The sequence below is a fragment of the Radiomyces spectabilis genome (assembly GCF_025331425.1).
Source record: "Radiomyces spectabilis strain NRRL 2753 chromosome Unknown BYT42scaffold_19, whole genome shotgun sequence".
Lineage (NCBI taxonomy): Eukaryota > Fungi > Mucoromycota > Mucoromycetes > Mucorales > Radiomycetaceae > Radiomyces > Radiomyces spectabilis.
This window is the reverse complement of record NW_026251944.1, coordinates 451,328-467,899: the sequence shown is the minus strand read 5'-3', so window position 1 is coordinate 467,899 and position 16,572 is coordinate 451,328. Positions and strand designations below refer to the sequence as shown.

General features: G+C 44.9%; 6 protein-coding genes across 6 annotated transcripts; 4 read left to right on the top strand and 2 right to left on the bottom strand.

The window, feature by feature from the left end:
* Positions 1-1,377: 1,377 nt before the first annotated feature.
* On the top strand, positions 1,378-1,557 carry BYT42DRAFT_472977 (uncharacterized protein; the record flags this gene model as incomplete). Its single annotated transcript, XM_051563581.1, has 1 exon — positions 1,378-1,557. A coding segment is annotated over one exon (180 nt), but the record flags the coding sequence as incomplete, so codon positions are not given.
* Positions 1,558-2,603: 1,046 nt separating this feature from the next.
* On the bottom strand, positions 2,604-3,698 carry BYT42DRAFT_169396 (uncharacterized protein). Its single transcript, XM_051562354.1, has 3 exons — positions 3,633-3,698; positions 3,245-3,565; positions 2,604-3,142 (listed from the first exon to the last, which is right to left on the bottom strand). Exons 2-3 carry the CDS (start codon positions 3,380-3,382, stop codon positions 2,741-2,743), a joined length of 540 nt encoding a protein of 179 aa, XP_051418241.1. The 5' UTR covers positions 3,383-3,565; positions 3,633-3,698; the 3' UTR covers positions 2,604-2,740.
* An 827-nt stretch (positions 3,699-4,525) lies between these two features.
* On the top strand, positions 4,526-6,525 carry BYT42DRAFT_590392 (WD40-repeat-containing domain protein). Its single transcript, XM_051570489.1, has 7 exons — positions 4,526-4,635; positions 4,697-4,878; positions 4,958-5,100; positions 5,174-5,474; positions 5,530-5,634; positions 5,706-5,883; positions 6,039-6,525. Exons 1-7 carry the CDS (start codon positions 4,596-4,598, stop codon positions 6,356-6,358), a joined length of 1,269 nt encoding a protein of 422 aa, XP_051418240.1. The 5' UTR covers positions 4,526-4,595; the 3' UTR covers positions 6,359-6,525.
* A 478-nt stretch (positions 6,526-7,003) lies between these two features.
* Positions 7,004-7,570, top strand: BYT42DRAFT_506189 (uncharacterized protein; the record flags this gene model as incomplete). Its single annotated transcript, XM_051565076.1, has 2 exons — positions 7,004-7,211; positions 7,296-7,570. 2 exons carry the CDS (start codon positions 7,004-7,006, stop codon positions 7,568-7,570), a joined length of 483 nt encoding a protein of 160 aa, XP_051418239.1.
* Positions 7,571-7,835: 265 nt separating this feature from the next.
* Positions 7,836-10,013, top strand: BYT42DRAFT_649419 (WD40-repeat-containing domain protein). The gene is made up of 6 exons (XM_051572770.1): positions 7,836-8,097; positions 8,189-8,405; positions 8,497-8,637; positions 8,709-9,226; positions 9,295-9,451; positions 9,525-10,013. The coding sequence occupies exons 1-6, from the start codon at positions 7,929-7,931 to the stop codon at positions 9,829-9,831; spliced, it is 1,509 nt and encodes a 502-aa protein (XP_051418238.1). The 5' UTR covers positions 7,836-7,928; the 3' UTR covers positions 9,832-10,013.
* A 102-nt stretch (positions 10,014-10,115) lies between these two features.
* BYT42DRAFT_590387 (uncharacterized protein) lies at positions 10,116-15,134 on the bottom strand. Its single transcript, XM_051570488.1, has 8 exons — positions 15,017-15,134; positions 14,649-14,819; positions 14,034-14,495; positions 13,905-13,921; positions 13,732-13,818; positions 11,635-13,656; positions 11,037-11,466; positions 10,116-10,959 (listed from the first exon to the last, which is right to left on the bottom strand). The coding sequence occupies exons 2-8, from the start codon at positions 14,749-14,751 to the stop codon at positions 10,406-10,408; spliced, it is 3,675 nt and encodes a 1,224-aa protein (XP_051418237.1). The 5' UTR covers positions 14,752-14,819; positions 15,017-15,134; the 3' UTR covers positions 10,116-10,405.
* Positions 15,135-16,572: the final 1,438 nt, after the last annotated feature.

Genomic DNA, 16,572 nt, shown 5'->3' with positions numbered 1-16,572 from the left:
AGGCGCAGAACTTCTTGTGAAAGTTTCCCAAACAAGAAGCCGAATCTTTATATGAAATAGCTGAAAAAGGCAATTGGCCAACCGGTACACCAAGCACCGTGGGCTTGGCTGAGGAGGTCATCTCCTGGGAAAAGGGCCTTCGTTGCCATGGAAACCTTTCTGCTGTGTGACTCACTTTGCGGAGAATGAACTGAAAGTTGCTGCGGCGTCTGAGAAAGAAAAACAGCAACTTTGTATAAATGATCGAATTTCGGGTTCAGGCCACCTACTTCTTTCTGTCTACTTCTTTCTCCTCTTTTTTTGCCTCTTCTTTTATTTAATTTTTTTTTCTTTTTTTTTCCTCGTTTATTCCTTTTGGACACTATATACCCCTCTCATCTTTTGCATTTGGCTTCATCCACTTTAACTTATTGCATGCCCACTTCATCCAATCAAGCTATTTTGAATATCAACGACTTGAACAAACTCCTTCTTGAACCTACTTCATCATCTACTCCCGCACGTCACATTATGAACTCTCAGTTTGGTTACGATAATCTCTCTTTCTGGGACTTTGATGGTGAGTATGCCGAAAGCGATTTCGTAGCGGCTTGTGATCTCATTGTTGTTTTACATTGTGCCGCACTAGCTGCTGCCCTTTCCCTTGGTGAAACAGGCAAACAACAACCATTGCCCAATGACGACTCCCTATTCGCCGCATTAATGGGTGATATCACACCCGCTGCTGCTTCGGCTGTTGTCGGTGAATCGCCCATGATGAATACCCCTGCTCTTGATTCCAGTTACAATACTCCTTTTACTCCATTCACACCCGCCACTAACTTTGGTGATTACCAAAACTCGCCTTTCTATTCACCTTTCATTGACGTTGTGAATGATGCTGGAGTCAACGATAATGACTTATTTGGCGAACCCAATTTTTTGATGCCTTCAGCCGAGCAGTTGGTACAGAGCAGCCCTATACCTCAGTTCACCGGGGATCCTTCGCAACTTGTTCTTCAGAACAATGGCGCAACGATCTCCAATGTGAACGAGGATGCTTCACTTCCCTTTTTCGAATCTTTTGACGACATTGCACAAGATAAAGCTATCGTCGATGTATTGCCCACCATGGAAAACGAAGACTCTGCAGCCACCGATGTAGCCGATCTTTTTGGCCACTGTTTCCCTGAATCCTTTGACGATATCGATTCCGCCTTGCAACCATCGCAGCAGCAACAACAACAACAGCAGCAGCAGCAATCATGGGAACCTTCCACATTGCAGGCTGAAACCCTGTTACCCATTGCCGGCGTCAAGCGCAGTGCGACTGACGATTCCCAGGTTGTGGAAACCATTGGTACCAAACGAATTAAGCGTTCCAACAAGGCCCTTGTTGACAACGAAAACAAACGATTTCAATGCCCTGTCTGTCTGAACCGATTCAGCCGTCGATATAACCTCGGCACGCACATCAAAACACACGACAGAAATCGAATGAAGCAATACGCTTGTCATATTTGCAGCAAGTCCTTTGACCGCAAACATGATTGCGAACGACATATTTCCACCGTGCACCATGGCGAGCGATTGTTTGCTTGTGAAGAATGTACCTCGAGCTTCAGCCGCAAAGACGCTCTTACCCGCCACATGATCCAACGGCACCATTACACGGAAGATAATGTATGACAGTTTATGCCCACGTGCAAGTGATTCATCGACGACGAACTTTTATCATCTTCAAACCCAAAAAAAAGGTTTTCATACCTCCTTTACTGGCTGCCGGCACCTTTTCCGTAACTTTTCTCTGACGGGGTCCTCCCGTGTCAGAACCTGAATAGGTTTTGTTTTTCTTGTCTTTTTGTTTTCCTTTTGCTTTTCGAAAAAGATTAATTTTTTTTTGTTATTTTCACACCTGTTGTGTTATCCTTCCCCTTTCCTTTAATCATCCACAAGATAATCATCTTATTGACGCAAAAAAAAACCAAAAAAGAAAGCACCTGTTTCCCCCCACCCCTTTTCTTTTTTTCTTCACATATTGATTCCTATGCTTATTAAATCTTTAAATAAATTTTTTCATCTATGCTCGTTTTATGAACGCAAAAAAAAACCGGCCTATCTGATCGTGAGTCACACTCTTACTTGTAACATGTGAATACTTGATGTGCAACATGGCTATTCCATCGCCGATAATGTTTCTAGTCACGTTGAAGGTGACTGGCGATCCTACAGTACTGCTCCACAATCTCAAGGAAAAATTTGAGCTTAATCTAAAATTTTTGTAGTTTTTTTTATCGAGTTTGTCTTCAATAAAGTTACTCAACAAGATAATGAACTCGAGAGATGTTCCGGGCGGATAGACGTAAATCTTGCTGTACCGGTAGAGGTCCACTAAGATGGCCATCATATTCTCCAAGAAAGGCAGGCGTACCGAACTGGATTCGGTGGCCTGAGTTTTCTTCGTCCTCAACGGCTTCATCGTCGGCATCACTATTGCGGCTTCTACATTCTCCGTTACGCTTGCTTCCGAACCAGATTAGTTCACATCAAAACAGGAGAACGCATGGGAGATAGCAGCTTGAGAAGTCCTGCTTGCGGTGGACATGGGTGAAGACAGAGAGTGCGCCAATTCTTCCTACGATTTGTTCAGAGCTTCGTTACCCATAATGGCCACTCGAGTGATAGAAGGAAGGACAAAGATCCAGTATGTCGGCTAAGACCGTTTTCGTGTTACCAGTTGAGCTCTGGTATACTTTGTGTATCAGAGACTTGTCCAGTGTAGCTTTATCACCATTTTCAATACACTTTCAGCAATGACGATGAATGTTTTCCCTTGAGGAGTCCTTCCCTGGTCAACGTCCGCAAGGTGAAAACCGTGTAAGGGTGCCATTTGTGGGCTGGGGTGAATGGGCCAGAGGAACGGCAAAGAAAGTATCATAGGTGGAGGGCAGATGATACTTCGATTGAAGTTGACGAGCTTGGATGATCCGGTTTGAAGCGACACCGAGGTTCCGCCATGGCGTTTGATCATATCCGTCGTCCCTATGCCAATGCTAGCGCCTTGTTGACACATTCTTGTTCCACGTAGACGCACGTGGCAAGGGAATCTTCCAGCGTTGATGATTTGAAATTCGTAGTTATCGCACCGACACTTGGTTTGACACTATTGATCGAGACGAATTGATGAGGTCACTAACGCATTGAAAGAAAGAGTTCCGACCACTAACTACGGCCCATCGTTGCTATCCAGAGTCATTGGCCATACGTTTTCATGCCTAGTTGCGACAGGCGGAGGAAACGATGTTGGAATGGCGTTTAGTTCTTCATACCGAGTGGTTCTCGATGTGTATCGACGCTTTTTTTTTTTGGCCATAAATTTCCACAGTATTAAGCTTGACAGCATGCCCGTTGAGGTTATTTCTGATGATCGATCCAGCAAGTAATTGGGCTGCGGCCTGTTTTACATGAGGAATGATGGTGAAATCGTGGTTTAATAGTTGGCAGAGCTCATCATTTGACAAGGGAATAGGATGGTGGGTCTGCAAAAGCTCGGTATACGACGACAAACATGGTCATGGGAAGGGACCTATAAAAAAATACAGAAAAAAGAAACATGAGGATAATGCATTCCATCTTGATAACCCATGACTTACGACATAAAATTCAGAAAGGGCTTGCGCGACATCAGCGCAAGCCCAGTATAGTCGACCACGACCAGCCGAATAGGCCGCACGGCTGTCTTCGCATAGGACATTAGGCCTTGTCCTCAACAGCTTCATCGTCGGCATCACCTTACGGGTCCTCCATTCTCCGTAACGCTTGCGTGCGAACCAGGGTACGCAGTCGTGAACTTTGGAGTGCAACCCCACTGCCATGAAACTCACAGGGAACATTTGTGTGTGGGGCTTTGAATGGTGATGGCAATGAGGTCGGTAGAATCCAGGCGTTTTTTTTGTCGAATACTTCGCGATGAACATCGACTGTTTTGGTCTATCCATACAGTTCAACTGTGTTGGCCATCACCGCATGTCCATTCCGAGTGTTTCCAATAAACGCATTTTCTTCTTCATTGGGTTAAACTCCGGTGTTGACACTAGATCTAGTGTGTACTTTGGACTATTATATCTTCTCATTTAGATAGTAAATCTCGAAAACAAAAATCGTAAATGGATACTAGAAACATCTAAAAAATTACATTCCAACTTTCTTGCATGTACCTTTGGAACTTGTTGTTCGATACGTCTTTTTGTAAAAGTTACTTTTCTTTTTTTAAAGAATCCACGACCCTAGATCTAGTGTCTATTGAATGCTTTCTTTCGGCAAAATAAAGAATTCAGCCTTCTTAAACCAAAGGTTGCATTCACGTCTCATAAAGCTATGAAAGTGACATTGGTTGTTGGAAGCACTGTAATCCCCAAACTGAAAAACACGCACAAAAAATTCCCTCACTCCATTTGAAAATGTCGTTTTTTTCATGCTGTAGTTGGAAAATGTCCCCAGCGGGGGGACATGAAAATTACCTCGTCACAAATTTTTCGACTTTTTTCTTTTTTCCTCTCTGGTCTTGTCCATTCTCGAATCCTGATCAAGTCTATCCATTCGACGATCGCGCCATCATGAAGTGTTTTACTGGCGATGAAAGCGGTTTGGTGAAATGTAGGTTTGCACTATAGCAACGGTATAGTTCCTCGCACAACTAATGCAACGGTACCTTTAGCCATTATTATTCTTCCCAAAGTTGAAAAGCCAAAGAAGCGAGCAAAGCGTCAAGATCAGGAACAGGTCGATAAAGAGAAAAAGGAAGTAGCACCGGAATTCATTGTAAATGTATTTGGCAAAGTCAACAAGGAAGAAGCGGTTCAAAAATTGGCATGGGCAGTCATTGATGGCCAGAAACAAGTAAGTACCGGCGCGCAACATGCTGATCTCGTTCGCATGGCTGATATTCACTCACTCTCAATCCTTTTTTATTTCTCAGTTGGTGGTAGCGAGAAAAAGCGGCAAAGTACAATTTATGTGTCCCGACACTGGCAAGATCTTGAAGGAATTTCACGACCCTCGTGTGGGCACCGGTGACGAGAAACAGCAGAGCAACTTTGTCGGTGTTCACGTCGCTGACAAGTAAGTGGACCACATAAGCTCAACTTCAAATGTGTATATGGAAAAAAGAAGCTAAACATGGTTGTTCACATAGCCATCTTGCTACATGCTCCTCCACCGGCGATTTCTCTTACACCCCTCTTTCCTCCTCCTCGACTACAACGACCCACGTTGCCAAGCTAGGCTCCAATCTCAGCATCATGCGATTCCACCCCACCAAACCATATTTATTTGCTGTGGGGGGCAAGGATCACGACCTGTGCGTGTACGATGTCCTAGTGTTGACCGGCAAAAAAGCCCCTGAACCTGATGCGGCTACTGAGAAGACAATCAATACGGCGAAATATAAACGTGAAAAGCCCAAAGCAAAAGGACTCGTATTCCAAGCTAAAAACGTAAGTTACCTTGTTACCACCTGAAAAAGGACTCGATGCTTATCTTGCAACTTAGGTTAAAAATGACCACCTTGATCTTCAAGTGCCAGTGTGGATCCGTGATCTGCAGTTTGTAAATGAAGAAGGAACCGAAGTAGCTGTTGCCACTCAGTATCATCAGGTAAAATACTCAAAAGACAGATACAATCGAGGCCGATCTTAGTTTCTCATGTAAACCGATGCAAAATCCAGATTCGATTATATCACAGCGAGAAAGGCCGAAGACCGGTACTAAATAAGGAAATCGGCAAAGTTCCGATCATCTCTCTCAACATTGGCAAAGACTATCGTCATGTTATTTTTACCGATACAACAAGTACAATGGGTGCTTTAGATCTTGACAAAGGCGAGGTCGTTGGACGCTTCAAAGGTAAAAAAAAAAAAAAAAAAAAAAAAAAAAAAAAAAAAAAAGTTCATGGGCAATTTTTTATTTTTGGACCTTTGTTTCTCTTTTTGTTTCGTTCTCCATGACTTCGGTCCCAAATCTTTGTTTCTGATCAAAATGTATTCATATGTTTCATTCAGGTCTTAGTGGTGCCGTTACCGATACGCAAGTTACCCCGCATCCTTCGCTGGATCGTCCCTCCTCTGCTACTACTACTACTGCGCCCTTGCTCGCTAGTGTTTCTTTGGATCGTTTCCTCCGCGTTCACGAAATGACCACTGTCCATCGACAGTTGCAACATAAAGTGTACTTGAAACAAAGACTCACCGCCGTCATCATCGATGATGATTATCAACTCCCGGTTCCAGAAGCGCAGGCCGAAGAAGACAAGGAAGACGACTCAATGTGGGAAGCCATGGAGAAAGTCGACGATAAAGGCGCCAAGAGAAAGCGAGCATAAAAGGTGGATGGTAGAAACAGAAAGATCCAAAAAAAAAGACCCATTTCATTCATTGTGCAACAAATTCATCCAAATATTTCGACAAGCATTTCAAGAACGACAACAACAACGACAATAATAATAAAAAAAATGTCAAAAATCATGCCACTTTTTTTGGGGGGAATAAAAAAAAAGAGGCCACATGGAGGGGCCCTGCTACAATGTGCACCCGAAAAACCCAGTCACAATAGCGGTTGACAAAAAACGTTTATCCCTCTCATCGAAAAATTGCATTATGAGATTCAAAAAACGAAACTCAGCGCCTTTTTTCCTTTATTTATCTTTTTCAATCTTTCTTCCGCACGCAAGAATAACTCTTTCATTTATTTATTTCCAACACAAACCAATACAATGCCTACCAAGCACCTTACACCACAACAAGCTGAAGAAAGTGAACGTCTCGGTATGATAGCCGGCCTCAAAGGTGCCGCCGTGGGTCTTGGTTTGGGTGCCGCTGCCACTCTCTTTGCGTTTCGTCGTTCGCCCGATTTCCGTGCATTGAGCCGGCCTATCCAATCCTTACTGACTGTATCTGGTAAAGTATCACTGCAAGAGACATCCATGAACGAAATCAACGGGTGAGTGAAATTTTTTGCTTATTGATCAATGATTTTTTGTCGTATTTCAGGTGGTACGGCTGGTTATTTGTTTGCGGCTGATCGCGCTACGACCGAATTTGAGAACAGAGAACTTGGGTATGCCGATGAAGAAATGCTGAGTGCTATTGAACGAAGCCGATCCATTCCGGACGAGAACCTTTCCAAGACGGATAAGGCACTGCGATATCTCAATGACAACCGATGGAGTGTTATTGGTGGGTAGAAAGGAGCGAGAGAGATATAATCATGAGTGATTTCAACGTCATACTGATCAATGGATGATGTGGTCAAATTTGCAGGTGGTTCTTGGGCGTTGTCGATGGTGGGCGCATTGGGATACAGTTTCTCCAACAAGTATCTGAGCAAGCAGCAAAAGCTCGTCCAAGCTCGTATGTATGCTCAAGCTGTCACCATTGCTGTGTTGATGGCTTCGGCTGGTTTATCCATGTACGTCGGAGACGACGAGAAGAAGACCCGAGAATTGCCAGATGCCCAATTGCGTGCGGTCTTGGAAATGCCGGACACCCCGCAAAATCATTTACACCAGCAAGAACCCAAAAAGGTGCATCAATAGATCATAGATACTTGTCACAATCCTTTGCAATCAGTTTAATTCACTCCCTCCTGTTTAAACCTATTCTTTTTCTTCTCGTTCGTATAAAAAAAACCCCTGTTAGTTCGGACCGACAGTTCTGACTGACACCCTTTGCTGTTTGGGACTTCGGAGTGCCAAATAACAGAATCGCTGTCACGTTGTGACGTATCCGAGTCGATTTTGTTTTGTGACCTTTCGCGTCTTTGCACTATCTGCTGTGTAGTTTCTGCTTTTCATCTGTTTGCAAGTTCATCATGTTCTGTGCAAGTAAAGTATCTTTTGCTCTGTTCTTTGTTTTGAAAATAGAACGTTGCAGTTGGTTGTTTGTACTGAATGCATGCTTTCCATTTTAGTCTCTGGAGAGGCACCTGAAGAGCCTGTTGTCTCGCTCAAGTCTGGCAATGTTTTTGAAAAGAGACTAATCCACAAGTACATTGCCGATCATGGCAAAGATCCTATTACAAACGAGGAAATGACAACCGAAGATTTGATTGAAGTCAAAACCAGTATGTTCTCAATTTTCTTTTTTTTGTCATAGTCTTGATTGAAACGGGAAAAGGGAAAAAAAGGTCAACTAACTATCATGTTTTTTCTTAGGCCCTGCCACCGTTAAACCTCGTCCACCCAAATTATCGTCGGTTCCATCGCTTTTGTCGACTTTGCAAAATGAATGGGATAGTGTGATGCTCGAATCGTTCACCTTGAAGCAGGAATATCAACAAGTCCGACAAGAACTTTCGCATGCCCTTTACCAAAACGATGCCGCCGCTCGAGTTATTGCGCGTCTCAAGAAGGAGCGTGACACGGCACGAGAGTATGTTTTTCTATTTTTTCTTGGCATGTCTCCACTTTGTTCGATCTCGATAATGGCGTCATTGCATGCTCACTTGTTGACGTTTTTATAGTGCTCTCGCTAATGTTCAAGCTCATTTGGGCACAGCGGCACCTGCTGCTGCCGCACCTGCTGAAACTGAACAAACCATGGAAGTCGACGCCGGTGGCTTACCTGAAGAGGTACTTGCCAAAATTACAGAAACAGGCGAAGCGTAAGTGATCAGACTTTTTTGGGGGGAGTGCGCATGGAACATGCAGAGGAGTTAATACATATGTCAAACAGACTTTCGCAAGGTCGTCGCAAGAGAAAACCACCGGCGGAGCACACATCGGCCGATACTGTCAAGACATTTGTTCAGACAAGCACCATTCCTTCCATGCATTCATCTCGTACACCTGGTATCACGGCCGTCGATGTTGACAAGACAGGCAAGCTGATCTTGACGGGTGGTAACGATAAGCATGTGCAAGTGTATGACAAGGAAGAAGACAAGGTGGTGGCCAACCTGACGGGACATACCAAGAAGATTACCTCTGTTAAATTCAGAGGCCAGGACACAGAAAACGACATCATTCTCAGTGCCAGTGCTGATAAGCATGTCCGTGTCTGGGCGGCGGGCGGTGCCAAGGGTTACCATATGGCCCACAATATCACATCACACAAGGGTGAAGTCACCGGTCTTGCCGTTCATCCTAGCAAGGATTACTTTGTCAGTGCTAGTTTGGAAACCAAATGGGCTTTGCATGACTTTGAAACTGGCAAATCCATTGTTGAAGCTTACGACCCCGACTCACAAAGCGGTATGTATTATCATCTTATCACTGTTGGATTCGGCAATGTCAGCAAATGAGGCTGACCCTGTTGCTAGGTTATACTACGGTTGAATTCCATCCTGACGGTAATATTTTGGGTACCGGTACGGGTGATTCCGTGATTCGTATTTGGGATGTCAAATCGCAGCGTGTGGCTGCCAGCTTTGGTGATCATACCGGCAAAATCAATGCACTGACTTTCTCCGAGAATGGGTGAGTTTCATCATAAGATTGCACTGTTTCCTTTTCTGTTTCAAGTTTGACTAACGTCCACTTTTTTTTTTAGTTACATTCTTGCTACGGCTTCGGAAGACAACTTGATCAAGATTTGGGATCTTCGTAAACTCAGCAACACAAAGACATTCACTCTTGATGAAGGTTATAAGGTCCATTCGCTCGCATTTGATGAGTACGGACAGTACCTTGCCATTGGTGGTACCGATGTTACAATCTTGAAAGCCAAGGATGGTTCCCCCTTGGCTTCGTTCTCGGATAATGCCGCTGAAATCACCGGATTGAAATGGGGTCCTCTCGCAAACAATCTGTTGGCCGCTGGTATGGACCGAACAGTACGATACTACGGAGCACCGTAAACACGGAAAAAGAAAAAGAAAATCCAAGGCACAAGTGTCGCGCCCATTTTGAAATATGTATCCTCATAAACTAGCTGTCAGAGATGGGTTGTCTCTCATCCGGGGTGAAAAAAAAAAAAAATTCGATTAAATGATCGCAAAAAAGAAAGAGATCAATTTGGCATTCTGTAATAAATCACAAAAAAAAAAAAAACCAATCCTCAAATGTAATCCTGTTGGCACGCGAATGTCGTGCCGCTTTTACACACTTGTCGACTAGTTGTCTACGTTACTTCATTTGTTAAACCAGGATCTTTCTCTGTTTTTGGATTTATTTTTCTTGACATTGCTGTCAAATTAGAATATTTTTTTTGTCGCATGGAAATTATTACACTAGCTAGCTTAAGTTATATCCATGATAGTGTTTTTCTTTTTTTTTCTCCCTTGAATTTTTAATTTCTTTGGATGGAAAACGGAAAGCATACGATGCAAAAGGAGGAGAAAAGAAAAACAAAGGGGTAGAACACAGGATAATGTTAAGCTTTTTTGAGAGAAGAAAAGAAAAGCAAAACATACGGTAGGCCACAAAGAGTGTTTAGGAAGATCGTTCACTGCTAGTCGACGCTTGAGCTTCCCGTGCAACAGAAGGACCACCACCACGACCACGAGAGGACCAATAACCGCGACCGGATCCACGATGATAACCGTTGCCTCGAGGACGATATTGACCATTCATAACGTGACCCCGGGGTGGGTTGGAATAGGCGGCAGGATGTGCGTGCCAAACCGGTCTTGGCATGGATTCAAAAGAGGGAGGAGAATGGGATGTACCCGGTGTATATTTGGTATCCGTGTTGGATGGCGTATATTGCCAAGGCCGCGGTGCATGGTAAGGACGTCTAGACTGAGGTCGCGGAGGGACCATGGTGGGAGACACGGCGTGAGGTCGCTGCGGGCCAGGCGCGGCATTCCATTGGAATCGCGGAACATACACCGGTTGGAATCGCATATTACCAGTGCCAGTTTGTGGGAAAGTGGGTAAATATTGACCGTTGGACATGTACTGTTGAGGCGGTGGCATGAGATAGATATCCAATGGAGGTTGCGATGCCCCCTGCTGCTTGTTCACAGGCGACATGAACGGATCTGCTATTGACAATGGTTTTTAATCACACGTTTTAAGCGGATCCATCATTATTTAAACTACACGTGTATTTAATGCTTACCTTGTTGTTCGGATCGTCCAGTAAAAGCTTGCATTCTCGAAGGACTGCCTGCGCCCTCACTGGCGGGGAACTGGTATACCAAGAATGGGTAATTTGGATTACTGGCCATCATATTAGGATCCGCATAACCGGGTGCCATTCCTTCCATCTTTCGACCACGTCCACGAGCTGACTGCTGTGCTACCGATGGGGCAGTAGCAGGATTCGAGACATTCAAAGAGCTAGCACCAAAAGAGGAGACCGTGGATGGGGTTGTCGAATTATTGGTGGGATCACTGACGATGGCTTCCGTCAAAGAAGTCGATTCCGTGCCAAGTTCGGCCGACGCCACTTTCTCCTGCTCCTGCTGCAGCGGAATACTGACAGCTACCACTTCCTCTTCGACTACCGTATCGGCTGCGACTGTGTGACTTTGAGGTTCTAGAAGTGCCTAGAGTTAACATTAGGAAAGAAAATACAGAAAAAAAATGTATAAGAAAAGACAATATAAGAAAATTATAATTCGATCTGTTAAAAGTCATCACAAAGGCCTGTACTCTTTGGTCAATTGCCAATTTGCCATGACTTTTTTGGATCTAAATCATGAACAAATGCTTACTGAAGCTTCTTCTTCGGTCTCAGAATCTGTGTCCACTGTGAATTTCAACAAAGCCGGTCTGTTGGCGGCAATACGTTCGACGGCTTCGGGAAAAATGGGAGCGGAGGCACGGTGCAACAAGCTTTTCTCCTTGGACCACATGGAGCGTTTGACACGACGCGACGGTCCCGATTTTGTAGTAGTCGTTGAGGGTTTGGATTGAATGGCGGATGGATGCTTCTCTGCTGGTGCTGTGGTGGATGCTGTCACCATGGGTTCCTCTGTTTCCGTGATTACATCACTCGACGGTTTTTTAAGGGTATCTGAAGAGGGTTGAACGGAGGAAGATGGCTGGGTCAATTCCGGTGACACGGCAGTTTCGTCTGATGGACTAGAAATCCCAACACCCTGGAGCGATGGTTCTTCTTTCTTTGGAGCTGATGCACGACGCCAGGTATCGCTGGTTTCGCCACGTCCTTTGGAAACGCGCGGTGAAGGTGTCGTAGCACCGAGATCCGTACTGTCACGCGAACGTCCGTTGCCGCTACGACGATTATCCCATGTTTTTCCTCTACCACGATCCTGATCCTGAGAAACACTTTGTTCACGATCTTCTCCATGAGCACCGCGACCGCGACCTCGTGGTGCCGGTGTGGTTCGCTGTTGCACTGGGGTCTCATTCGACTCTTTGCTTTCTTCAGCCACGGAAGCGCCTGTCACCTGTTGTCGACGTTGTCTGGTGGATTGCTGTAAACGCGAGGCAAAAGAGTTCCATTCACTGACTCCGGTCTTGATGGGAGCATTGGCATCGTTGCTGGATGATTTCACCGTCTTTACGTAATTTTCCCAAGCAATATCATCCTCGGTCCAATCCTTTGGCATGGGTTTGGGCGGTTCCGAAGCAGTATCGACGGTTGAAGGTTTGTCTTGTTCCTTTTCCGTGGCCGCCGGTGATTTGGTAAACGATGGCGATTCTCTCTTTTTGGGGTCCACGATCTGAACCCATGACAATTCGCGTTTGACAGCGTCTTTATCGGATGGAGAAGACTTGGTCGTCGCATTGGCCGGCGAGGGTGTGCGTTCAGAGGACATCGATGGCTTGGCTTTCTCGCTTGCGGGTGACGTAGAAGATGGATTCGACGATGCCTGTTTTGGCTTGGCATCCTTCGATTCGTCTTTTGCCTCTTTCGCCTCTTTAGTCTCCTTGGGCTCCTTCGTCGCACTGTCACGGGCTAAAGCCAAGGCTTTCTGACGCGCTCGTTCACGTGCTGCTTCAAATTCGGCTTCTTCCTCATCACGTCGTTTCTTGGCTCGTTCCGCCGCGGTCAGCATGACTTCTCTCTGAGCAGCTGCCACTTCCGGTGGCCGATCGGCAAACGGTTCCTTGGGCGGTGACGTACGAAGAGCCTCGGATCCAGCAGGTGAATTGGCATCGGGGGCATGGAACGATCCACGTTCATCATGCGAATGCTCGGAACGCGCGCTATGCTCGGATGGACGTCGCGGACGTTGTAAAAGGGTAGGATGGAAGCCGGATTTATGTTCCTGGCTCGGTCTTCGATCAGGTCGTCCACGTCCCCACGGATTGCGTTCCGAATCGATGGATTGTGCACTGTCGCGTCGATGGCCATCGCCGCTGATGGGAGGACGACCCCACGGGCCACGTTCGCCCGTTGACATGTTAGAGGATCGTCGCTCTGCACCATAGGGATGCAATCGCGCTTCGGGTTTGTCGGTGGGAGTCCATCGATGATAAGGAGATCCATGCTTGTCGTTCTGATCGTGACGGTAAGATCGGAAATGACCTTGGCCTCCTTGACGATGACTTTCATCCGATAAAGGATGCATCTGTTCGTCACGGATTGAACGTAACTGAGGAGGGTAGCTTCGATCGTAATCTTCGGTAAAGCGTTCCGCTGGCGAAACAAATTCCGCGGTGCCTGAAATGTCTTCGGGTTCCTCTTCGGTGGGATCCAACGCTACTTTGGTGCCATCATCGAATTCGACCACGGAAACGGAGTAGTCCAAATCTTCGCTCACCATCTAAACCGCCATCGGTGAGATCACCAGTATTACCTTTATTTTACCATTGCCTTTGCTTGTTCCCCCAAGACTTACCTCGTCCCACATGGCATGCTTTGTTCCCGGCGATGGATCTGAGCTAGGCAGTTTAGCTTCTTCTGGTTTCTTTTCATGGGTAACAGGCTTTGAACACAAACCAAACCAATTAATTATCACGTGTCTCGTCGTTCAATCAGCATGAAAATATCCGTCGAAAAAAATGAGCTTACCTGGTTTTCCTTGTGTTCTTTGTCGGTGACAATGAAAAAAATATCAAACAATGAAATGGATCCCAGATCAGCATGCATGAACAACAACATCTCTCATCACGAAAAAAAAAATTTCATGAACCAACTTACTGTGACCTGCCGCTGCTTCGGCCGCAGTTGGGAAATCAGAAGTATCCGAAGAACTGAAAGAAGGCTTTTTGGGAACCGTCGAAGGAACGGCCCATGCTCTGGTGGCGACGGGTGGCGAGGTAGCTGAAATGGATGGTGTGGATTGCTTTGGGGAAGACGATAGAGCGGTCGCAGTGGAGAGACTTGGGGAACTGGAAGTGATGGGGGCTTTACTGAGGGTGGGAGACACGCTGAATGGTTCGGAAGGAGAGAGTTGAGTTGACGATTTAACGTCAGCCTGTTTACTTTGCGGTGATGCGAAAGGGGATCCGGAAGGTGAACCCCAGCCAGTGTTGATGGACGATTGCGAAGCGGGTGTTTCTGATCCGGCGTTTTCTCGCCGTAAGCTAGGCAGGTTAATGGGACGAGGAGCTGTGATTTTGCTGGTCAATAGACGTGCACGCGCATTAGCATTGCGATTGCCTAATGATTTCCACCATCAGAGAAAATCAAACACAAGTCAAGGAGTTAGAGAAAAACTTGTACGCATCAGTGAATATTCCCCATAATGACCGTGCGTTTTCCTGAACAAGGTTTCGTTTGGTCGCAAATCTCGGGAGTTCAAGTTTAACTCACCTGCCATGTTACTGTTCGCTGCTGAACTTTTGGGTGACCCAGGATATTTCTTATTAATGGGTGTGAAGCGGCCACCCGTTAATGAAGGTGAGTCTCCTGACATAATAGATATAGAGAAATTATATCTATACTGTATGTACAATTATATGAACAGAAAGTGTCGCCTGGTAACTAGAAAGTGCAATGTAGTTAGTGACGCGTTGAAAACGAGTAAGCAGTGGTTCATCAGTTCAAGGCCCATTTGAAAGATTTATGCCAATCGATGAATTTGGGGCTCATTGAGAGAACGGTACCTATGAAAATAGCAGAAGGAGGATAACAAAGAATTAACATTAAGAAGCAAAGAATGAACCGAGGATGGTACGTACCTTTTATAAAAGAAAACACAGACAGGAGCTGTAAAGAGGAAAATAGAATAAAGGGCCACTTGTAGCGGTTTGACCTGGAAAAAGCAACCTCTTTTTTTTGGCTGACCCTGAACAGAGCGAACGGCGGCAAACTTTTTTTTTTTTTGTTCAATCGGACTTTTTTTTTCTGGAGAACACTTCCACCTTGCCCACCCACCCAAAAATTACGTCATCAGCGAATCAAATGAAAGGTGAGCTTTTTTGATCTGATCACTATTCTGCATTATGCGGCAAGTTTTAGTTCACAACATAACATAAAAGAACTTCTTTGCCGTTTTTCTCAAAGATGAAGAAAGCGTTCAAACGTTGATAGAGTGGTTGTTATATAAACATCTCCTCTGCATCCTATTTATCATCTTTTTACCGTGGGTGTACACAGCCAATATTTGGCGTCCGATCCGTGCGTACTACACGGTTATATGATGGAAACTGACCCAAATGTTTTATACGGTACGCTATTTACGAAACCCATCTACTATTATTATGTTAAAGCCAGAAATTGATCCTATGTGTGTCACCACCTTATTATGTGTAAACCAAAAGCAACAATCATGTTCTTTTTAGCAGACTAAAAGTCAAGATTTCTTGGGCAGAAATTGAGTAGAACAGCTTATAATTGATATCATTCATGCCTAAGACTTTGTCATATTCGGTTCGGCAAATGCTGGCTTTCATGGCATCAACACTGAATCAAACTGCCTTTTCTAGAAACCCAAGAATTTCCCTTTTAATGATGAGATACCACTGTGCATCATCTCTTCATTAGATGGTCCCATAATTTATGTTCCAGTATTCAATATATTATTTTGTCACCATTAACGTTTGATTTTTACGTGATTTGTGCTAGGTAAATCATTTGCATGACGGTGCTTCTCTGTAGGCTTGGTGTATTGGTGTCATCCATTGGGAAATATGAGATCGACCTTGGTAGACTTTGGTAAGGGTAAGCCAAGTATGATAACCAAATGCACATGCTTTGCTGGCATTTAAGGCAGTTTTCTCCGTAATACAGTAGTATGTTTTATCTGTGAGTTGAAGGTTTCCCTTGTCGACGCAATACTCTTCTTTAATAATCGTTGTATGATAGGACGATCTTCGCCATTCGCCTTGTTTAATTAACTGTTTACAAATCTTATTTTTCAAGAGCTGATGACCGGCGCACCGATTCTACAGATAACAAGTCCTGAACGCTTGAAAGACTTCAGGCTCGCGTTGTAGATTACTAGACTTAAACATCAACCAGTCCATCCATTACTTTCCACACTTGAATTCATGTAGAAGTAACAACAGCCGCTTTTTCAATAGACACCATCATTGGGCTATTGGCAAACTTCTCTGATCGCAGTTGCGTTGAAAGCCCTTCATGTCATAGTTTTAACTTCAAAAGTGCCCACGATTGAAATCAACCAAGGTATAATACCCTACGAGACGATCGTATAATAGACTAACTTTGATCGAGTCATTGATGATTCGTAAACATTTTGGTCGGTGGAAAGTCTAAAAATAATCTTGAATTT